General features: G+C 35.0%; 1 protein-coding gene across 2 annotated transcripts in view; it reads right to left on the bottom strand.

Moving 5' to 3' along the window:
* LOC127801002 (cleavage and polyadenylation specificity factor subunit 1) overlaps nt 1-25,216 on the bottom strand; it is a 61,253-nt gene that overhangs the window by 28,235 nt on the left and 7,802 nt on the right. For both annotated transcript variants that reach the window (XM_052335744.1, XM_052335754.1), the window contains exons 2-14: nt 23,282-23,428; nt 20,006-20,159; nt 17,679-17,814; nt 14,824-14,969; nt 13,769-13,864; nt 13,603-13,655; nt 10,373-10,504; nt 9,208-9,259; nt 8,985-9,107; nt 8,530-8,664; nt 7,159-7,287; nt 5,497-5,574; nt 4,089-4,229 (exon numbers count right to left, since the gene is read on the bottom strand). In XM_052335744.1, the coding sequence (XP_052191704.1) occupies nt 4,089-4,229; nt 5,497-5,574; nt 7,159-7,287; nt 8,530-8,664; nt 8,985-9,107; nt 9,208-9,259; nt 10,373-10,504; nt 13,603-13,655; nt 13,769-13,864; nt 14,824-14,969; nt 17,679-17,814; nt 20,006-20,159; nt 23,282-23,428 (1,522 nt within the window). The remainder of the gene's footprint in view (nt 1-4,088; nt 4,230-5,496; nt 5,575-7,158; nt 7,288-8,529; nt 8,665-8,984; nt 9,108-9,207; nt 9,260-10,372; nt 10,505-13,602; nt 13,656-13,768; nt 13,865-14,823; nt 14,970-17,678; nt 17,815-20,005; nt 20,160-23,281; nt 23,429-25,216) is intronic.

Raw genomic sequence — 25,216 nt, 5'->3', positions numbered from 1 at the left:
TGAGAGAAAATGTCACACAACCAAGAAAGATTTTCTCTTGATAGATGAATGAAATATGCACCATCATATGCTTAATATCTGCTATGTTTCAGTCTTCAGATGCAGTGCACACATGAAATAAACAATCGCAGATGTGTTCAAGCCCCAGACACTTGCCACATAATTTGAAAGCTACATGCAATATCAATTGAAGCTACAGAATTTCACATGACTATTAAGAACAAGAGAATGGATTTATATACCATGTACAATATACCACAAATAACCAAAAAGAGAAGGAAAAAGGATATTAACCTAGTTGCTAAATAATGTATGTGTAAAAAGAACACCCCCTTAGATGCATTCCACAACCTTGATGTAAAATTCAACACCCCATCCACCAAATTGTTGCTTCCTTTCCATATTATATCACTGCTTTTACAGGGAAGAAATTCACCAAAGAGATCCCAAAATATTGTCAATTTCAGAATAATTTTCAAAAAATATGTTACATTGTGGACAGAGTTGACAGGGAGGAGGGGGGGGGGGAGCATTGGAGGCATGCTAGAGGTGGTTAAAGTTATGGAGGAGCCTATTTGATTTCCATATCCATTGACAGTCCTTGATCAGAAGATGTCAACATGGTGGTTAGCCGGCAGGAGCTGGAACCAAGGTTTTCAGTAGGGTGCTTAGGCAGGTGAAGGGTCTTTTGAATATTCATGCATTTGTCCTGCTCGGGTTTGAGCTGGAGGTTATCAAATTCATCTCTGATATTAAAATTCCAGAGTTGGGAGAGATAGCAAGGGGACCAAGTAGGAGCGGGCATCACAGAAATCATCTGATTAGCAAGCCTAAAAGTTGGGAAGCTAGGTGAATTATGAGGGACAGGGCAGCAGCAAGGAGGAGAGGGGTGTTCTTGCTATTCCTTTATGAAGCTACAGATTACTATTAGGAAATTAGAAAGTGTCAAAATGCTAAAGAGAAAAATTCATAAGGGAAAGCTACATGAAAATAATGGAGGGCTGATGTATTGCATATTCAGAGACATAGTTAGAGGAGATTGGGGTATTTAGAGTATGACTTTCATTGCAAGTGGTGTTCTCAGAAGATGTGGAAATTACGGGCGCACTAATCTTGTGGAATAGGAGGATGGTAGAGAAAAGGGTCTGTGAGATTGGTGCCTCCGTAGTGTCTTACTTCAGTTGAGGTTTCTTGGTGGCAGGCATTTGGAAACCGGGATATCTTTTGCATTCTTTTTTAATTTTTTTTATATTCCATTCTTTCTTTTTTTTTTTGGGGGGGGGGGGGGGGGGTTGTTGAATAAGTTGTTCTGAGTCAGCAAGTTGGCCAAATGTTTCAATCATATCAATTCAATTTTTCCATACAACTCTCTTAAGATCAAGATTCTCCACACATGTTAAGACTTCAATGATTTCTAGTGGGTGATGATTGGGAGGAAAATTCTCCAAATACAATGAGAGTTTAGTTTGAAGACTGGTCTCTGTTTATCTCTCAATCTTGTTAGACTGCAGCAAAATCTGAAAGGGAATTCTCCTTTCAAAAAAAAAAAAACATGGATTCAGGTGGACAAATGAAGTCCAAACGTAAAATGATGCATACAAGAGGCCCTGGAGTGATCTTTATAGGCCCTCCTCATATTCTTTTATTTTTTAGATAGCCGTTTAAATCTTCTTATGTCTAAAGTTTGAACTCAAGGCGTTCCTAGTGCACAAGGTTCATGTGTGGGAGGATCATTTTTGTACATAGCCTTACCCTTATATTGCCAAAAAAGTCGATTTCACAACCCAAACCCATGAGCCATGGCCTTCCAATAAAAAAAAAAAAAAAAACCTTACCATTGCCACTAAGCTTGAGTTGTGGAGAAACAATTTAGAGTCTAAGGGATTTAAATTAAGTAGAAGGAAAACACAATATATGAAATGTAAATTTAGTAAGAATGCAAGAGTGGAGGATGTTATAATAAAATTGGAAGACCAAATCTTACAAAGAAAAGACCATTTTTGATATTTGGGATCAGTGATTCAAAAAGATGAAGAAATTCAAGAGAATGTCACACATAGAATTAAGGCAAGTTGGCTAAAATGGAGAAATACATTAGGGGTGTTATGCAATGGTAAAATTCCATTAAAACTGAAAGGAAAATTCTATAGGACAACTATAAGACCAGTGTTGTTGTATGGCTCAGAATGTTGGGCAGTCAAATATCAACATGAGCAAAAGACGAGCGTAGCGAAAATGAGAATGCTAAGATAGATGTGCGGCCATACAAGAAAAGATAAAATTAGAAATAAGCTTATTCGTAATAAGGTAGGAATAGTGCTAATCGAGGAGAAGATGAGAGAGACTAGACTAAGATGGTTTAGCCATGTGAGAAGGAGACCAATAGCACTCTTGTGAGGAGAGTTGATGAAATGGAACAATTAGTCAAAAAAAGAGGTAGAGGCATACCCAAGAACACTTTAGGAGAGACATTAAAGTTTGATATTAAGTGTATGAGCCTAAATGAATATATGACAAAAGACAAAAATACATGGAAGTCTAGAATTCATGTAGCCAACCCCACATAGTGGGATAAAGGCTGGATATGTTGTTGTCGTATTGCCACTAAGCTCACCCTTATCTTATAAATGAAATATTTAAAATTATGGCATGGACTAGTTAATTATTGGGTTTAAAATGAAACAATCCTGTATAAATTTGTTTAACTTAAATTTATAAGCAAGTGACAAATTCATACATTATAAAACAATGAAAAACCATACTCCCCCTACAAACCCATAAAGGAGACAGAGGAAATAACTATAAATCACTTAAATTTGCTTTTTTCCCATTCTTCAGATGCTACTTGAACCATGGATTGCTAGTGGCTACTTTTCCTGACTAAAGAAGATTATTAGTGTCTTCTAATCCTCAAGGCTACATTCTTTTTTTCCCTGTTAGAAACTAAGAACATTGAAAACACCATAATTGTCATTTGTGGATGAAATGATTATTGAAATCAACAAAAATATTTTGTATTATTTCTTAAAACTGACATATTTTGTAAAATAATTTTTTAAACTAATTTACAAACTAGTTACTATCAGGTTTATCTGTTTTTGAAACTAGAAAATAATTTTCAAAACCATAACTATATGGGTCATAAATGTCTTATTAATTTCAAAATTTTAAGAAATATATTTTGATGGATAGAAACTGACACAATAAGGCTAAGCTTGGACCTCAGGACATTTTTACATATCTACTTACTGGTAACAATTTGACTCCATGAAGAGTTTCAGTCAACTTCAAGGATGTTGGCGATTAAAGGGTAAAAAAATCTTAGTTAACTTAGAGGTGCCCGAATTTTCCAATTCAACATTCTACTTCACTGTGTCAGCATCAAAAGGAGTATGTCGAACACAAGTAATGGTAAAAACTATAGATTAAGTTGTGGACACCCAAACTGATTTTGGGTTAAGTGTTGAAAACTTCAACTATATCTTAATCAAAGTCACTGAATATATTGTGCGTAACAATATAGAAACGTTTGATTATTCTAATAATTTGAAAGACGTTGGCAACTCATTGGAATTTATCAAGAGTAATTCTTGCAGCAAAAGTCATTTTTTAAAACTTCATAACACTGCTATAGGGGGGCCTCTTTATTTTTGAGTTTTTGACAAAAAACCTCCTATGGGGGTAGGCTAACAGCAGGGAGTATAGCTCTTACGAAGCTATCAAACAATACCGGAAATCTTGAAGGAATCCCATGAGAAGTAATTGTAGGCTTTTTCATCAAAGTTAATCCGCTATAAAATTGGGTATCATTACCTTTCCTTGTTCATTTTTGTGTCTTGTGCATCATCCACTCATTTGGCTTAGTTATCAATTAATTTCATGTATCTAGAATTGTACTTTAAAGTATTTTAGGATATTTTAAATCACAAACATACTAAAATCCAATTAACCCCCTCTTCCACAGGTTTTCAGCCAAAATTATAGTGAAAAAGTAAGAGCTTTTTACTCAATATGAGCAAGTGTAATACTAGAATGGATAATTGAAAAAATTTAACAGAAATTGAACAATGACATGTGAATGTAATTACCATGGTACGAGTCTCCAAACTAATAATCAAATATGCATGATATTCATCATCCTCCAAATCCGTCCTTGAAGAATCAACATTATGACTGCGTGTGTTCTTGTGGTACACAGTCCATATTCCCTTGCAACCGGGTAATTGTTCCTGCAAAACATAGAAAGCTATATTTTAAATTGTTGCAAAACAGAAGCATGCCTCTTGACGAAATCCTACTAAATCTGCACAAGGGCCCAGGCTGAGTTTTAACAGTAACTTCAGGTAATAGTGAAGAGACGTTGGAGGTTAGACTTTTCTATAAAACTACCAAGATATGTCATTGTGGATATAAGATGCATATACAAAATTCATGTGTTAATTTTCATAGCATGGAGAGGAAATGTGAACTGAAGAGAAATTATGCATGTGCGTCCCCAACTCCCTTAAGCATATATAAATTTCTTTTTATGCAAATATAGGCAAGAAATGTATTACAGCAAGTGGGGTGGAAGGTGGGGGATTTAAAGCATGTAGATAATTCTTCATTATTTGTATTCATCCATCCTCCTGCTAGAAAATGATTTACAAAGGCTATACATCCTATTCAGACACGGCCACTTTCTGTTGATTTTCATAATAGATTGCATTGTATTAACCTTAAAAACAAAGAAACCAGGAACTGCCTCATCTATTGTGTATATATTAAGCCAACTATCCTGATAGGAGACCAATATAATTCACAGGATGTCCAATCAGCAATTAAAATAATAGGAGGAAAAGGATAACAGAAGTGGTGAAAAATAGAGAGCCACCATCAACCCAAACAAAGAACTATAGCTTCACTCCCAAGTTCACCTCCTTGCAAACTACAAATTTTCTCTTCATAAAACAATGCGGGAAGGTCTTTTCAACACAACACATCAAGCCTTAATCCCACTATGTGGGTCAGCTACATGAAATTAGCTCGCCAATCATTTTTATTTGCGATCTTATCTTCTGTAGGGCTCTTATAATTCATATCATACCTAAGAGCCACCCACCAAGTTTTTTCTTCTTCTTCCTCTACCACTTTTGCTTAAGACCTGTTCCTTCTGTTGACCCTTCTCATAGAAGTCTCTATTGGTCTTCTTCTCACATGACCAAACTATCTTAATCATGTCTCACACCTTATAATGAAGCAAAAAGATTATTTCGTTTAACAAAAATTGGGAAGCCAACAAAAAGTAAATGAACTAGAACAAAGGTAAATATGCAAACAGTTCTCTTTCAAGAAAGGTATTGAATTAAAAAGTGAGGAAACAGAAAACTAGAAGCACACTTGAATTTTACAGATACAAACACACAATGAGAAAAGTATACAAGAAAATATGCAACAAAAAAACAGCACGCAAAGCACCACAAATATGGTTGAATTGACAATAGCATGCATGCATACCTGAGTAATCATCTCAGGGCGAACTGACTGCTGAAGCACACAAAGAGCACCATTTTTTCCATGACCAGAACAGCACACCTGCAAATTACATCCAAATGAAAACAAATTAAAATTAGGACTAGTAAAATCTAGTAAGAAATAAGTATATATTGTGTTTTTAGAATTTTGAATTTTGCTCAGTATGGATTGCAAATACAACCCTCCCCTGGCCCTCACAAACAGAGACTCTCGTGCATCGTGGACACCCTTTTTTATGAATTATAAATAAACAAGAATAATATTAGGAAAAGAATTGAACAACGGTATTTAACAACAGGTAATCAATAACACGTATAAACAGCAAGTAGAAGCGTGATCAAGTTAAATCATTTAAAACATTCTATGCTCTAGGGGATTGAAAAAACATGTGGTATTTTCATAGGATGGCTATTGCACAAATGAGGACTAATATTATCACAAAAATTTGATAGGAGATTCCATGCTGATCAGTGATGACCATTACAGATATCCTGGGTGGTGGAGACCCAAAAAAGATGGGATGGATTTTGCTTGTACTGCAAGCGTTTGACTGCAGAAAACACAGAAGACGAGCTCATGCCAGCTTCCAAGGGTCTTTTAGGCTCATTTTTGGGATGTCAGGAGGAATGAGAGTGTATTTGATGCTTTTCTTGACATAAGTGCCTTCACTAAGATAAATGTTGACCCCTCAGTACCTTGTCATGATCGCATGACTGCTGCACTCTTTCAGCATAATTGTTAGGATGTTTAGATATTCTAAAGGGTCACGTTAAATGTAAGCCGATGCTTTTCTTGATATAACTATCTTCAGTTAAGAGTCCGACTGCTACATTGTTGCTTTTAATCCCTAAGAAAGGAGGTACAGAATGAGGATGTGAGAGAAATCAGGCATATTAGCTTGTAGGGTAGTGTATGTAGGCTTTGAGCAAGCTTGCTGATAGAAGGGGGTGCCGAGCAAGATGCTGTCTGACACTCAAACTGGCTTCTTTGGGTTAGAGAGACATTTAACTGTATCGCTCCCCAGATTTGTACCAGTTAGGTAGTGACAAATTGGCTTCTATGATGATTACTTTCCTCTTCTATCTGATAGTTTTGTTTCTTCCCCTTTCTTCAGGCACAACCTTATAATTCACTTTGGATTGTTTGAATTTCTTCACCCTAAGATTGGACAATGAAGGAAAAATGGGCCTGGTCCCCTTCAAGTCATGAAATTTTTTGTGTTTTAATCATTTCAAGAGGCTCCTTGTGATGGAGGAAGAATGAATTTCTCTGAGAAATTTGTGTAGACTGAAAGCCTCTGCCAGGATGGCCTTTCCTTTATCTGGACTGAACAACTGGGCACCATTCTAACAATTGATAAGGTGAGGGGGAGGCACCTCTGTGACCAATTGGCACTATCCCTGTAATAAGGGCTGTGGAACTGGTTGAACATTTACTTCCCCAATGGTTCCAACTGGGTTGTGATCCATCTTCAAATTAAATTTGAAATTCGTTAACTTCATGGAGTACAATGAAGCCATCATGTTATAGGGCAAGTTTGTAGAACTTTTTGATGCCTATGGATAGTTCATCCTTGGTATTGTTTAATTCATACACATTCCCTTAACCACATCAAAAAGAAAAAAAAAACAATTATAAACTAACCAGCTCATAGTTGCTCTGTTTAGCAATCCCCGTGGCATTGGGATCAGCATTATCCCTTAAACCATAAGCAAAATCTTTTATAGGGCCAATATTAATCAATGAATCCCTCACAGCAAAGGAGAAAGTTTTCTGCATGCAAGACAAAGCATAGCATTATTAGAAAAAGGCTACAAGGAAAATGTAAATAAATCCCTAAACTATGATAAAAAGCCAATATCTAAGCACTAAAGATGAATCAATTTCATCAGAAATTATTATTCACTTTGGTTCCATGAAAGATCAAAAATAAACTAACCAACAACATATCAAAATGAAAAGGCAGACAGAAATGAAAGCTCGCAATGTGAATCCTTCCTGAAAAGTTAACATAACACAGACACACCAAACCAAGACAGAGACAAGCAGAAACAGAAAATTCTAAAAAGGTGTTGGGCAAAAGGAAGAACGTGCAAAATAAAGACATGGTCAAATGTGTATATATAGATAGATTTTATATCACACAAATCACTATCTTGGTTGACTTGCTCAGAAATAATAAATTGTTATCAAATAAATGCCACTTCAAAATAATGGTTTACTACATTTCTATTAAAATTGTTCTCAAAGTTGTGACTTTAAATTCCAAAATGACATGCCCAACAAGATTTGGCAATGCATCAAGCCTAAAAAATTTCTCTTCAATATAATCTAGATTTTCACAATTCAGAAGTCAAGTTCTCACAGTGCAGAAATGTGATTGGAAGGGGATGTGAATAAACATAGTCAACTCAAATCTTCAAGAAACATTTAACAAACAAAACTCAAGGAATTTGGATAAACTAGGAACACTTGTTTCTATAATCTTTGCAAAGCCAAGAAGTCATGAGACTGTTGCCAAGTTGGTTGATATCAATCCTTTTCCTTGGCATCAATTCAGCCTACACTTTTACCCCAAGAATTCCTTCTAACGCAAGCCAAAGCTCCTGGCTCAAAAGTACACTCTTTAACTATTGATCCTGAAGATCTTGATACTTCAGGAGAATATATTCTAGGGAGGAAAAACACTTGTCTCCAAAGCTACAAATGTAATGTATTTTATGATTATTTCTTCAGGTAGAGTTTTACATGCTTCCTAAAAAAGGAACATACACATATATAGCTAGAAAACAGAAACACAGGGGAATGAAGGCCTGCAGTGTTGGCAGAAGCATACTCAACCTGTGCCGACTGCATTATTTGGAGCTGGACCATATAAGCTACCAATACACCTATTTTATGATTGTCTCTTCAGGTACAGTTTTACAAGCTTCCACAAAAAAATAAACACACTATAGCAAGAAAACAAAACACAAGAGAATGAAGGCCTGCAGTGTTGGAAGAAGCATACTCAACCTGTGCTGACTGTGTGTTATTTGGAGCTGAACCATATAAGGAAAGCTCTTCACCATTAAACATATCTTGTAAAGCATCAGAAGGTGATCTCCGTAATCTCTTCGCTGAAGGGACATCTCCTTCAATATCTGCAGCCTAAAGTTATAAATGGAAAAAGGTCTTAGCTCTGAAATTTAATATTAGGAGATAGTACCACAGGATATCAATATAGAAGCATATTGAGATTTGAGAACAATTCAAGAATTCCCATGTTCTTATAAAAACAAGAATGCTTGGACAAGTGCAACTGCAATTGCATTCTAAAAGAATCCGGTAGATGATCAGATGGTTGAGACAGAGTAAATGTTTCACAAGTCGAAGTTTAGAAAAAGGAAATATATTACTGTAGCAAATCCTCAAATGCTAAAAAAAAAAAGCATAGTAGACAAAGTTGGTTATGGAGTTCCAATACAAACCTCATCCTTCAAAACAAGAGGCAATGGTGACGTTCCCATGCCACCACAAGAAAACTGCACGAGTAAACTATCGCCCAACCGACTACCCAAAAAGAATAACGAGTTGCCAATGGTGGTCATGTCCTAAATGCCAATAGAAAATCAGGAAGTCAATTGCAATGGATACATCTGGAACAAATTAAAAAGCACAACAGTTTGAAGAACTAAAATAAATTAGGCTAACCGAAGTAAGAACAGAAGCTCTGGACTTCGAAAGATCAAGTCTGTGCACAACCCTGCAGGTCAGAAAGGAACATAAACTAAGATATTTATTCATGCATTTAAGTGCAAGTAAGGATATAGCAAAAACCAGAATACAAAAAAGATTGGACCTAATTGAAATCTGTGTTTGTTTTTTGACCAAACACTAAATGAATCCCTAACCGCATTTAAGACAATTCCTTTCTCTATTTAAGCCTTCACATTAAATTTCTGTTCAACTCATAAGACAAAAATTTATGTGTATTCCTGCACCAAGTGCAGTGCCAAATTGAAAGCGGCAAAAAATAAAATGGAGTGCAGTATTTTTTCATAAGCTGGAACTTCAAGCAAGCGAGGACAAAACCTTCATGGTAAAAGGACTACAGATCTTTGTGGTTGCCTGCATTTTAATGGCCATTTACCCCATGGCTGATTTCTCAGACATTTTCACACTATACTCCACTATACAAATAAGAGGATAGTATGAAGGGCCTTATTTAATGCTTTGGAGAATATACATCATAACAAACAAGTATTATGAGAACACTCATTTCACATGAATGGCAAATTGCCTAGCAAAGAAGGTAGAATAAATAAGATTTTAAAGAACATAACAATTCCATAAAATCATTACTTCACTGTGGAACTTGAACTAGTCAGTCAATGCTTGTCTTTAATCCAACATAATGTTGTTCAGATAATAATATTAAAAAAGAAAAAAAAAAAGTGGAAGCAGAGGAGTGGTTGAAAACCAAAGTGAACATATCCAACAGAGTTCACCCCATGAATAAATTAAGCATTCGGATGACAATGATAATGGAAGAAACCAGCTGAAATTTGCTAATGCTATTTCCATTCCTTCTAAGACAGTAAAAGACTTCTTTTTCCCTTTTTCCCCCCACTCTTTCTTGGTTTTCCTTTCCATACCATGATAAACAACTTACGTATATGTGAAGTTCTGCCATAGACAATTTAAAAGTAACCAATTCCAAAAGGCAGTTTGTCATAAGTACCAAGTTGATAAGAGAGAGAGAGAGAGAGAGAAAGATGCATGCATTTAAAAGAAGCCAACCAATAGCTTCAAGAATGAGTCAATAAATTCTTGTATCATGAAAAAGAAAATAACAACATGACTAGCAATCATATACCGTCCATCATAAACAAGTGTCAGCAGAAGTAGCTCCCCTGTTTTAGTCGACAGCACAACCACATCATTCAATAACCAAGTAGCATTGGCAGCATCAAGCTCCACATTAAAACTTGATCTTGGCATCTCTTGACTGCGAACCAAATATTAGAACACTTTCAAAGTGACACATTAATGAGATTTTTTATCTAAAATAGCAAAACCAGACTTAAAATGATGCAACCACAATCTGTGAGGACAACAAAGTAAGAAAGAACCACTAAAAACATTAATGAGGTTAGAAAAGATATTAAATTTCAAGAAGTTGCAGAAACTCGGAGTGTGATAAGATTGAAGGTTAATTGACTTATTTGTTTATTTCCTCAGAATCTAAATGCAAGTATGACAGGCACTAATATCAAGGGTGCAACTGGCTACTGATAGAACGCATTTAAACTATCATATCTGACACTTCTAAAAAACTTTTTAAGTCCCAAATCTCTTTCCTATAGTACCACTCATCTTGATGTCAAAAGACTGAAATATTACTGTCAGGAAATTTATAAATCATAGGAGATGATAAGCTCTCAGAGCTTTATTGTAAGTATTTGGATAAAATATGCTACACGCTATTAGTTATATAGCTACATGTTTGGTAGCCCCCCCAAAAAAAAACTTAACTTTTAAAATGACCAAAAAGAATAAATCTCTATTTTAACCAATAAAAGCTATCTGAATGTAATTTTTAGGTTGGAATTTAATTGTATTTTGAGATAAATTATAATATATATTAGACTTAATATAATAATGTTGTTATTTAATTTAGTTTCTTAAAATTTTTAATTACACATGAAAAATATATTAATACAAATAATTTTATGCTTTTATAAAATTATTATCACTTTATAATAATTTACGATCTTATAATATAATATATGTGATAAATAACATATATTATCTTATATGTATACTATGTATAAATGTTGAAATATTCAAGATAAACCAAAGCTAACAACCAGCCGAGATCAAGATCAAGATAATCCTAAGTGATAGATTGTTTGATGATTGTTTGATTGTTTAGATTTGTTTAGATTATTTCAGTTTTATCTTTATATTTATCTTTGTGTTTTTATCTTCTTGTTGTATTTAAATTAATGTAATCTAGTCCTAGATAGTAGGAATGTAATCTATTCCTAAAATATAGGAGAATTCTTGGGAACCTCTTGTGTATAAATTTTATCATTGACATCAATAAAATTATAAGGAATACCGGTTCCTTTTCTCAACAATAAAAGATAATGTACTGTTATACTGGAATAATATATATTAAAAACCAATAAATTATATTATATATGATAAAATATATAAGATATATTTAAATATTATATATTATATATAAATAACTATAATGTAATGGTATAATATGCATATTATAATATAATTAATATATAATATTAAAAATTTTACATAATAGAAAATAGTAATATTATAACAATATACACATATATAATTTATATTATAAAATATAATATATTATATATATACAATGTATGTAAGAATATATATTTTATATATTATGTATTATACAATATAATATCACATTCTATGCCTAATATTGTAGGTATATTATGTATAATATATGATATAGATATTTTATATATTTTAATATATAAAATATATTCGATATAATATACATCATAATATAATATCTATTATGCAGAATTAAAACCTCCAAATCCATCCACGTATGGCTCCATCTGTGAATTTATTTGTTGAAGAGGATCCACATGCAAATCCATCCATGTATGGCTCCAAATCCATCTTTTATAAGGAAATGGGTTTGGAGGTTTGCAAGGCTCCATCCGTGTATCTGTCTTTCCCTGTTTCCCTCTGTTTTGCTGACACCAACAGCTGCTGGAGCCCCGCCACTGCCACCTGGAGCCACACCTCTACCACCTGCAGTCTTCAACAGATTTGCCTGTCTTTTTCTTCAATAAATCTGTGCCTTTGTCTTCTTCTTCTTCTTCTTCTCCTCCTTCTCCTTCCCCTTCCGCAACTTCATTGGCCAGCGGGTTCCAGTGACAAGAACCATCACCAGCAATGGCTGTATTTTTACTTTTTTGTTAAGTATTAACTATTTTTAATTTAATTAGGGTTTAATTAGTTTAATTTAACATAATTAAGATTTAATTAACACCTTTTCTGACAAAGGGGAGTCCAACCAAAAAGTTTAAACCACAAAAACTTCTAGTGTCATTTTTAAACCACATGGGTCTCCAAGCAATTTATCCTCAAAATAAAGTAAAGCACAATGAACCCAACACTAATACCTCAAGTTTGTCTAAACAAACAAGGCCACCATATGGAAAATGTGAATCAGAAACTACCTAAAAAGAGAAACTAGGTGAACAAATAACCTCCCAGGACTAAACAACAAAAAAGAAAAAGGAATATCCTCTTTGAATCAAAAACTATTAGTAATATAACTTCTTTCAAGCAATGAATAAGACTTTCAGGGTGTTAAATGCTCTTCAATTCCTTGCAATCATTACTTTTGGAACCCATAGACAATCCAACAAAAAATCTCTACCTGATCAAGGCATCAATCAAATAACATCTAAGAGAACATCCCAAATGCCATCCATGCCTTAAACAAACCAGCAACCAGCCAATGTCCCATTAATGAACACACTAAGGGTTAGAGCGGGAAATGCAATTCCTAGATCATGTTCTTGACCTTCCACCAGGAGGACAAAACCCATACCCACTCTTCTGAACAAATATATGAAGAAATCCTAATTAACATACATGGTCAAATACCTTCACAGTTACAGGTAAACTTGACAATTGCAACAAGCAAATATGGAAATTATACCACTCCATACACATGAAAAAGCAAACGTTAAATATTCCACCCATACATCCAGAACTTTGGACAGCATTTAAACAATTAGATATAAAGGTAATGCCATGAAAAAAATCTAACAGTGCTTTACATACAACTCTATTTTGTCATCGAAGTTCTTAAAACTGTCATCCACCTAAGAATAGAACAACAGACAAAGTCACAAAAATAAAACAGGAGGTTGTTTTTATATTTAAGGTTCTAGAATCAATGCAATATAAGGCGATCTAATATATACTTTCAAGGGAAAACAAAAAATATGCTGAGAAGTTCTAGAATTAGAAAAGGGCAAGCACTTCCAGAGTACAGTTTTCATCCCTCTAAACAAATATATGCAGAGAACTGACCTGCTATCAACGGAAACAGCAAAGTTGTTCAAAGCCAACATGCATGATGCTGACTGCCCAAGGGGAAAAACAGTCACTAACTAAATGGAAAAATAGAAGAGTAAACACCCAAAGGCAATGCCACTATGGTGAACAACACTACAGCCAATGCAGTAAGAAAGTTTACCTGACTCTGATAATGTATGGCATTTGCACTAATGACAAGAACTCCACCAATTGGAGATGGCACAGCAAGAAGCTTATATGCATCATGTGGGAGATTCTGATAACAAGAAAAATTAACCACATTTGGAAATAAGAAATCTTTCATAGTTAGAAAAGAATGAAGCTTATACTAGCTTAATCCTTCAGCTAAGGTTGCTTTTTTGAACTTGGATTATCTCCCATTCAGTTAGAAGGAGACGACATGGAAATCATTAACGCCTTATCTTCCCCTAGTGTGGCCATGTCTTGTATGCATCATGCAATTGAGGAAACTATATGTATAATGCAGTTTTTCCAAGACTGCTGCTGCTCTGAAGTGATAACAGCTGGAAGCAAAGTGGCGCATGGCTTAGAATGTATATTGCAATAGTGTAAAACCCCGTATTACATGGTTGTTTTCAGAGTATTTTATAAATAAGAAAATGACAATTTAATGTATTGTGAGGACACTTAGATAAAATGATTGAGACTAAAATCGATATGTGGACCAAAACCAAGTGAAAAGGGCAAAACAAGTCACTGGGCAAGTTCAGTCAACCAAATAAGGTCAAAATGAGGCTTGGCAAGACTTCAGTTGACTGAAGTTTTGGCCTTGGGAGGCCTCGATTGACCGAAACATGGGGAAGACTCTCTAGAAAACTTCAGTCTACCAAGCCAGTCACAGTCAACCTAAATGTTAGAACTCAGCAGAAAATGTGCAAACTTTACATGGACGATACATATACGACCCAAGCACAAGGGGCCACATGCAAAACCATGGTGTTTGAGGAGATTTTTTGACAATTACAAGGATGTGATCAGATCGTAAAACAAATGTAGAAAACAAGCACCATAATTTCCGATATAGTAACGGAAACAAGTTAAGACCACATTTGCCTAGGCCCTTAAGCATTGAGGGCAGCATAAAAGAAAGGGTTGTTAGTTCATTTTTGACGCTCTAGGCCATCCAATACAAGGAGAGGAAGTGAGAGTTTCAGAAAGAAAGAAAAGAAGAGAGAGAAATAGATTAGGACTTACAGCAGCTGACCATATAAGAGGATGCTGCTTCAAAGTTGTGCTAATGCTAAGTGCAGAAACCATACAGGTATTATGCTTCCATGACACACGCCCAGCCCAGGTCAGCTCCATTTCATGGAGGATAACCATCACAGGCTCAATGTAACCTGTGAATGAAATATATCAAAGTAAGAAAAAAAAAAGAAAAAAGAAAAGGGCAAGATCAAATAAAGCAGCTCAAAGCAACAGGAAATCTTCAAAACTCATATAATCCCATATATATAGATAGAGAGAGAGAGAGAGAGAGAGAAGATAGGCTACTTTCTTACAGATGTTCATCGAAACAAATACAAGAATAGTGTTGTACTAATGAAGAAATATTTAAGGAACCAACATCAGAGTTAAGACCAAAAAAAGAAAAGCAGATAAGTAATAGACCAATCAATTTCCTAGTGCTTCCATGTTGAATAATTGAGGCAACTTGCATGCAAATATATGCTGCAACTATTTCTCACATCTATTGCAGTCAGAAGTCTTATAAATTGATGTTGACATTCAAGCAGATTTAGACTTTCTATTCATGCCAAAGCAAGGATTTGGGAGGTTCTAACCATAGATATTTCCTTTTACATTGAAAATCACCCTAATTCTCCAATTCTTCGACTTCATACAAGTCAATATAAACATCAAACAAGTTGACTGTGAAGCACATCAAAGTATCATTGAATGAATTATTATAGGAGGGCATAGACTAGAAAATATAAAGGAATAGACAAAATGTTAACCACTTTTACCTCACCAATCATTAGATAGAAAGCTCCATCCTAATGCTGGGAAACAGCAGGATAGGATATAAAGTGTTCAATGAAGCCATGGTATTTGAAACCCTTTTCTTTCCAAGCAATACTTAAAACAATGATGCATATGGCATCTCTCTAAAGTTCAGAGAGATCCATGGTTGAGACAAGTACTACTGTACAAATAAATTACCACAAAAATCAAAGAAATGCATGCATAGAACCAATAATGAATAACTTGAAAGGGAAAATCAAGATGAAAATGTGGGTAGAGGAAAGACAAATTGCAAATATGCAGAAACTACCCTGTAACATAAGACTACTTCAACAGGAAAATATCCATTTTTTGTGGAGAACAAAAGCCAATTTTACCAAGCTTGGCTTCTACTTATCACAGTGAAGCAAAGTTCTCAAGGAGGTTGGTCCTGAATATAAAGGAATACTGTAAATTTCTAATTAGCCATTTTCTTCCCTTATTGGTTGTGCTCCTTAATACTATGGATTGACACCAATAAGACTAACCATAAGGAAGAACCTAATTGCTACATTTGAGGACAATATAAATCATCTAGCATATCTAGAACACTAACCATTGGATTTGATCTTATCCTTGATATGACTAAAACATGCTGGCTACTTTTAGTAACATGTATACCTTTTTCTTGTCAATTGTCCACAGTTTCCAGCACATTTTCAACTTTAATTAAAGAAAGTAAAAGAGTCCCTCTCATTTTAGCAAAATATAAACAGTAGTTTCAACCTTAACTAGGAGAACCTATCAAAACATATGACTTTCTCCATCACTTATGCCTCATAAGTGGCTTCAATGTATAATTGCTATTGAAATCCACAACCAAATGTCGCAAAATCCTCACATCCTGATGTCAAGAAGGTCCATTGTCAATGACCTCATATGCCCATTCAGAAACATGAAGTGACTGGAATCACTAGAATACCACGTGTCCAAAATGGTTTCCAATAGTAATTATTAAAATATCATTAAAAATGTTTTATGACATGCAAAAAGAGGAGAGACTAAGTGTGCCAAACCAAAACAGGTTTTCTCTACCAAGACTAGTACTGGGATCAGAACCTTCAATTGCACTCTATATTTGAGAGTGTGAGCATCCCAATGTAGGCATCTTCTAAGGCAACAACACATTAATGCATCCTGATTAAGCACCATGGACGAAAAGTGATGGCATATGTTGATATGCACTATTGTTCACAAGCTTTAGAACACAGATGGTACAATTAACAGCCCAATTATCAAAATACAGCTAATCAAACATGACATCAACAGCAGGTTGTGCAGAAGAAACTTTCACATAAATGTCCAATTCTGTACAGATGGTAATAACAGAAAAAACACTGATGGGATTGAGAAGCTTGTGATTGTTGTTATTGTTGTAGTAATAACACAAAATACAACAAATCATTTACAGTCAGAATATAGCTAATGAAATATGGCATCGAGAACAGGTTCAGCGAGACAAGCTCTCACATAAATGTGCATTATGAATACCTTTTCCCATACCAAACTCAATTTTGTACAAATAGTAATAACAAAATATCCTGTGTTCATAGGGCTCAAACAGCAGGTTCCCAGTCCCTAGGACGGACTGCATTGGTGGGGTAGTGGTGGAAAGGGGATAGAGGATAGCAAGTTAAAGAGGATTGGACGTGCCCTTCAGGTGGAAAAGAAGACTCCCTCCCTCTCTCTCTGGCGAAGGGGTTGGTAGTGGTTTGGAGGATGGTAAGTGCAGGGCGGGGGGATATAGGAGTTGCACCAACCACTCTCTTCCCCTCTCTCCTTTTCTGCTCTACTCTTATTCATTACTTAGGGGAATAAAGAAGGCAGGATTGAAAATATCCCTTCTCCATTGCGAGAATCACAAATTCTATTGCAGTAAACAAGGGGAATCAATACAGGAAATGGAAATGGGCATTCCATTCTAATTAATTCTCATGCGCCAAATTGTGGCCTTGATGTACAAAACCAATCAACTTAAGCCAAAAATGAACCAAGTATTTTATTACATTCATAAGCAAAATCAATTAAAAGTTGCCTTGTCTCACCATGAACAAATATAAAATCCTTTACATGCTTCATGTCCAGATCTCGTAGATTGATTACATATGAAGACTCAATACGAGCAGAGACTGCAGTTCCAGAACTAAAAGCATTCTCTTCGCCAACCAAACCAGAACCAGCCTGACATCCAAAATTCCAGAATGGAAGTTAAAATTAACTTAATGGAATATAAGGTAAAAGAAATGAAATGAAAAAAGAGCCCTTATTGCCTTTGCCTGAGAAAAAAAAAGAAGGAAAGAAAGAAAAGAAAAAAAGAGCCCTTATCTCCCAGCAAGTTGACTTGCTTCCCTGTAAGCAAGTAATCTTTTAGTATTATCATAAATAAAAGATGGGAATTAAGACAAGTTACTTTCCTTTCAAAAACTAAAGATGAAAATTGCATGATTTTCAGCACATACCACACCAAAAATTTGGTGCCAAGAGGGGATAATTCAGAGGGAGAAAGTACTTGTATAGAAAGGTCTCCATAGGATAATTCCCTAAGGATGTTCATAAATTCACTGCATGAATGTCTTCCCTTGAATGTGGATGGTTCTGCTATATAAAATAGGATTGGGTGCAGGAACATGGTATACATCCAATAGCATATAGTATACAAGGGCACATGTCCATATGTTACTTTAGAACTTGAGCCACTCTCATAACAATTTCATAGAACAATTAAAAATTACTATAATTGTTCCTTCAATTTAGGCATTTAAAAGCACTTTTCCAGGAACATTATGCCAATCTTTATATATTTAACATCACATTTCACCATTTTGGAATAAAATGTACTATGATTTAGTAGGAGGATACCATTGTACCAGTTTGTAAATCTCTATAGTACTTGCACTTTTAATAACAGGGGCACAAATTAACACCTTTTAAGTATTAACTATTAAGGATTCAAAAAATTAGCATATGCCTGCAGTTCTATGAGTAACTAAAACAGAGTAGTATTGCCTGATAGAAAATTTAAGCATAAAAAGGTGCAACGAAAAGATAGGAGAATGTAATATTCATGGAACTTAATCATTTCATTTCTTTTTGTGTTTTTATCTCTTTCACTTTTTTTTTTTTTTTTTTGGGGGGGGGGGGGGGGGGTGGGAAGCCACACTATGAAGCTTTAGGAGAGAGTGATGGAACAAACATTAAGAAGAGAAAGCAAGGTGTTTGAAAAGCAATTTGACTTCATGCCTGCCTGATGGAGGGTCTTAGAGAAGAAATGAGTCCAAATTGTTTACATATTGGTTATTAAAGACATGTATCAAGTAGCAGAAAGACGTACAGCACATGTAGAGGAGATACAGAAGCATTTCCAATTACAATTAAATTACATCAAGGATCTGCATTAGTCCTTATCTCTTTGCCCTATTAATGGATAAATTCACTAAACATATTCAGGTAAACATCCTCTGCTGTATCCTATTGCATATCATGATATTGTCTTGGTGGATGAAACAAAACAAAAATGTGAATACTAAAATCAAGATATGGAGGAATACTTTAGAATATTGTAAATTAAGCAGAATAAAAACTGAACATATGGAATTTAAGTTTAAAGACAAATGTGGATGATGTTACACTAAAACTTGAAGATTAAGTTATCCCAAGAAAAGATTAGTTCAAATATCTTGGATCAACCATCCTAAATGATGGGGAGATTAATGAAAATGTTACCCATAAAATTAAGGCAGAATAGGTAAAATGGAAAAGTACATTAGGTGTTTTATGTGATAGTTTCCATTAAAGTTACAAAGAAAAATTTATAAAACAATTATAAGACCAGCTTTGTTGTACGATACAGAATGTTAGGCAACAAAGCACCAACAAGTGTAAGATTCGAACATAACAACGATGAGAATGTTACAATAGCTGTGCGGTTATTCATAATAAGGTTGGTTTGGCTCCTATAGAAGATAAAATGTGCGAGACACAATTAAGATAGTTTTGTCATATGAGAAGAAGAGCAACAGACACTCTTGTGAAGAGAGTGGTTGGAATGGAACAAGTATTTAACAAAAAAGCACCAAGAAAAATATGGTGGGAAAATCTTAGCCGTGACATAAGTTATAAGGGCCTTAAAGAAAATAAAGCCATACATAGAAATAATTGGTGTGCTAGAATTCATGTAGCAGAAATAGTGGGATTAAGACTTCATATCTTCTTGTTAGTTTGTTTATTGGATAAGTACAGTATGACTAATGATATGTGCCTTTGAAGCCACGCTGGCAGAAAATGAATATAAAATGAATTGATCCGAAAAAGTTTTGCAAAATAGGGGAAAAAAACAAAATTAAACTAGAAAAATACAGACGGAAAAGGAAACCTCAGCAGCTTTCAGTATTATCATTTGTAGACCGTAAACAAGAACCCCGGCACACCTGCCCTGGGGGTCAACCTTCAATAATGGGCCTCTTGCAAAAGATTCTCTTCCTCTTTTCAGATGAAGCCAATCTGGACCCTCAAAACAATGCATAGAGCTGATAAGAAAGACAACCAGGTGTTCAGAAATAGTATTTGTTAACACAGCAGACAAAGGTCATCTGAAAGAGCTTGAGAATACAAAAGTTTCAACTTGCTACTAAAGCATCCTGTGACAAAATCAGGAACACAAACAGTAGCAGACGAGCAGAGGAGAGACATGTTAAACCAGTATCGCAACATAAATAGCATCTTTCAATTTGAATAAACTCTAACCAAAATAATAGTCAGACAAATATGTGGTTGCATTCCATCAAAAAGAAATAAAATTCAAAAGCGAAACCCACATCAATAGTAAGTATATTGAATCATGAGTATTTCCTTATAAATTAATTTCCTACATTCAATTGAACCAGGCCCAATGAAATTTACTGTATACCGATCATGGATACAAAAACACACCTTTCTGCTTCCTAGGACCACTCTAGACTGCAGCACTTTCCAGGCATATCAACAATATTTGACAGAGATCGTCAGCCAATTGTTCTTCCCAGATATATCTTTTTGTGTAATGCTGTCTGTTCCGCCAACAGTCAGCCTTGTTAGGATTTGTCTCCCTGTTGTCAGCATTATTAGTTTCTTACTTCGCAATTTACACTGCGAGTTCTTCTTACTATTCTGACTTTGGACATCACCCAGACGTGTTCATGACAATCAAAATGATGCCAATCAAGCAAGCGCTTCTACTAATCATTATTAAAGAAACTGGGGAGAATTGCCAAATAAAATTCATTTATAAAATCCATTTCTGTGCTTGGTGTCCAACCTTCACACAAAAACTATGTCACAGGACTCAAACACTGTGAAGTGTGTGCGTGGGTATGAATCCAATCTCAACAAACTTTACTCTTTTTTGTATAGATAATGAACATATGCCAAAAGCACTTTCGTACAAAACTGAAGCCTATATAAACAAAGGGAAAAACAAAAACAGAAATAAATAATATAGCTAATCGAGAAAATAAGCAAAAGAGAACAAACAGAAAGGCACAACCAAAATACCACCATAAAAATGTGAACAAGAATGGAGCCCCTAAGGGAATAAATGGAATGCTACACACCAGGCTCTACTATTTCTCTCTGCTAAGTGTGCCACACCAAGAAAAAAATATTAAGAAAGAGTGAGAAGCCAGAAAAGTCTTTGTACCAAAGGTAGGAAGCCCCGGCCCCGAGCTAACAGAAAAATTCCTCACCGAAACTCGATGTAACCCTCTAAATATCAAAAGTACGAAAGAGAAAACTACAAAATTTTCTAGGCGAATAAAATTGAAGAAGCAGGTTTTTTGTTGACCCTCCAACTCTCCTTACACATAAAGCACCAACCATCCCACAAAAACTAAACTTTCTTGAAGTTTCCAATCATAAGAATAACACTGTGAGAAACAAACTAGAAAAAGAAAGCAATCATGGGATGGAACTTTTATCTCCAAATAACTTTTTAAGGAATGGATATGCCACAATTACAGTAAAATCATAGAATGTGATAACTGAGACTAATCCTCCAGACCTAACCATCCTCAAAATGCCCAAATAGAGAAAGTTCATCAAGAAAACTAGAAAAAGTTTCCACCTGTCAACCCCCAAGTCTTGCAAATTTATTGGAAAGATAGGAACGAGACACAAATCATGGGAGATAAATGGAGATATCAAAGTCCCCTCACCATTCTAGCCAGACAAAAAATATCAAGGAAAGTGTCACAAGATCATGATCAAACCAACAATCTAACCATAATCTAGTCCTACCCACAAACCATTTCCACATGAGTTGCATAAGATGGGGGGCTCATAGTTGTATTAGGCATCAATATGATGTCACACCAATTCCCATAGTTTGGGTCTTCTCTTTATTTTTCTTTTCCTTGAACCATGTGTGCTCTGTGTCGTCATCATTCATAAATGCCTAAAAAAGTTCAGACTTATGAGGTAAATAGGCATCTAAAAATTAGGATTTCTGAGGACTTCTTTTATTCTTTAACATTTACTGTTGATTTTGAAAGGAAAAGAAAAGTAAATTTTGGTCAAAAGTTCATTTCTAATTTTAAAAAAGATGCAAAATATGATAAGATTCAGAACTATATATTTGCTCATTTGGCGTGGTTTAAACTAAATAAATTAGAAAACAAAATAAAATCATTATAGCAATTTACGACACTTCAAACAAAAATCACTGCTCCTTGTTGACATGGTCAGTAATTAACTTCTGACAAGTACTTTGAAGAAGCCTAGAGAGTAAAGACACCATTTGGTATGATGGAAGCCAGATGATTTAGAATGCAAAATTGGCTAATAAAATATTTGGAGGGCGTTGGCAGGAGACTCTAGAGACATATAAAAAGGCAGCCTAAAACTGGTTCTAAGGCCCAAGCATCGATTTGGGGTATTTTTGGGTGAAAGCCCTTCCTGGGAGCTTTGTTAGGCTTAGTCTTGATGTTTTATGCAGTAGGGTGCTTTCGTAATTCAACATAATCTCTCCTAGGGTCTTTTGTTAACTCTACTTGTGTTTAGGATTTATTTATGGTCTTTTCCTAGTCTTTATTATTATTAGTTTCAGTCTTTGATTACTCATTTACTTGTCCTAGTAGAAAAAACGATTTTCCAGGTCCTAATAGGAATAGCATTACTAGAGCTCTATAAATACCATCATAATCTCTCTAGGCATGACGCCAAGAAGCAATTTCTCTCTCTCTTCCCAGTTGTCTGCATTTTTTAATTTCAGATTATTATTCTCGTAACTGTGCTTCCAAACTTGTCATCAGCACCTGAAATTCATCTTTTCAGCCTTCTTTTACCTCTAAATTGCCCACCAACTCATTACATATCTAGGGCCCAGCCTTTTCAACAATTTTCCCTAGCCTTCTAACTCTAAATAAACCTCCAATCAGTAGTTATTCCCATAAAGTCCTACATTAATATTTAGATAGCCTATACATTCATATGCAAGCAAACATTAAGCATGACACATTTTCAACAAGTAACATTAGAAAGCAAAAGACTAGTCAGGATAAACAGACAAGCAAGGAATTAAACAATCAGCCATAACCCTTAAAAACATAGCACGTCACAAACAGGATATACCAACAAGAAATATGAGTCCCAAATCATATCAATTTATCCAGCTCACCTTGATCGGAGTCCGTGGATCGAGTCATCAAATTCTAGAACTGAAATTTTAGCATCTCGGAATGTTAAGATGATCGAATCTCTTTTTCTACCACCATCAACACCTCCCACAGACAATACTGCCATTGCTTCAACATTCCCGTGCAGCCTGCAACACCCATTTGAAATTGAGCAAAATGAAAAGAAGAGGTGATATAAACTTAGATGTCCAAAATTACCAAGATTCCGTTTCAAGGTAACCCGCTAAACAAGTTAGCATGCAGAAAAAGACAAGCAAAGCCAACCCAACATGATGAATTACTAGGATCATGCAAAGCTTAATGCCACATGTTTCGGTTGAGGATCAAAAGGGATAGACCAACAATCGAAAAGAAAAGGGTAAGTAACTCAGAGCATCCGCAGTCAATCAACAGTCAACTGTTGAATTGGTTGCTGAAGTAGCAGAAAAAGGTCATGTAAGCAGCTGACTATATGCATTTTAGCATAAATTGCTAGGCCTGGCGAGAGGATTCTGATTATATAAATTTTGTTCATTTTGGTTAGGTTTATGAAAGTGGGATTAGTGATTAATAACTAAATAAATGAGATTCAGGGATCTCTAAATGCTCCAGCAACTAGTGGAATTCTCCAGCACCATTTGAGGGCTTCTAGAAGATGGGTGAGCTGTCTCTTAGCTTGGTGGAACAGGTAGCTACGTGTCCCTCAAGAAGAGAGCACCAGGTAGGGGTGAAAATGAGTTGAATCTAGCTGAGCTGAACCCCAGCTCGACTCAGCTCGATTGAAATTGGTGCAGCCCAAGTTCAATATGAATCAAATTTTCAGACTTGGGCTTGACTCAAATAAAGTTCACACGCCATTCAACACAACTCAGTAGCCTCAAATGATATTCAAATGAGCTAATATGAACCAACTTGAGCCAAGTAGCTCGTGAGCTTAATTCATTAACTTGGTTCATTTAATTCAATTAAACCTAAATACAATAAAAAAAATCAAAGAAAGCTTACTTCAGCACACTAAAAATTAATCATTTGGGAAAGAAAATGCATGGTTTAAATATGCAATAATTTTTAAATTGATAATTTACCGTAATCAATTATATATTATGTGCAAATTAAATTTACTATGGGATATTCATTAAAAATATATTAAATTTCTAATCAGAAAAAAGAATTTTATAATACTTAAAAATTTTAAGATTGAAAGTTCTTTTCATGTATTAGACTATTAAGATATAATATAATATAATGGTGCTATTAATATATTATATGTAATTCAGTCAAGTTGACTCATGAACTAAACAAGTCAAACATATCACAAATTAAGCTCGACTCATTTATTAAACTAGCCATATTTTCAACTCATTTTCATCTTATTTAGTTCATGACATAGCTTATTGAGCTAACTAACATGTCAAGCCATGAACATCTTGCGAGCCAGCTCAGCTCATTTCCAACCTTAGGACCAAGTAGTGCTAGATGGAGACCAAGCAAACTCCTACCAATGAGCCACTACAGCAGCTTGGAATGCCTACAAATTAAGCTTTAATTCATTTGGTTTCAGCAGAGAGAAGCTCTCAACGTGGGAAGGAAAAAGGAGGGAAAAAATAGAGGAAGGAAATTCTGCTGGAGAGAAGAAAAGCTGAGAGGTTGAGTTCTTCTCTTACATTGGCTAAGGTAAGGTGCATTATATGGCTTCTTATGCCTGGCATGTTAAATGATTTATACATGAAAAGTTTGTGGCAATATAATAGCATGATTTTATATGCATTGCATGTGTGCATGAAATGTGTATCATGTTCATGAAGAAACCTGGTTATGATGCCTAAGGAAATGATGATAATGTGAAATTTGGAAAGGAATGTTGCAATCCCACAGATGAGGCTCAGCATCTGTCCAGCATGGAACAATGTTGATCAAAGAATGTCAATGCGGCATTA

This window comes from Diospyros lotus, chromosome 1 (genome assembly GCF_014633365.1).
Source record: "Diospyros lotus cultivar Yz01 chromosome 1, ASM1463336v1, whole genome shotgun sequence".
Lineage (NCBI taxonomy): Eukaryota > Viridiplantae > Streptophyta > Magnoliopsida > Ericales > Ebenaceae > Diospyros > Diospyros lotus.
Note: the sequence above shows the minus strand (reverse complement) of the source record. Positions and strands in the feature narration are given on the sequence as shown.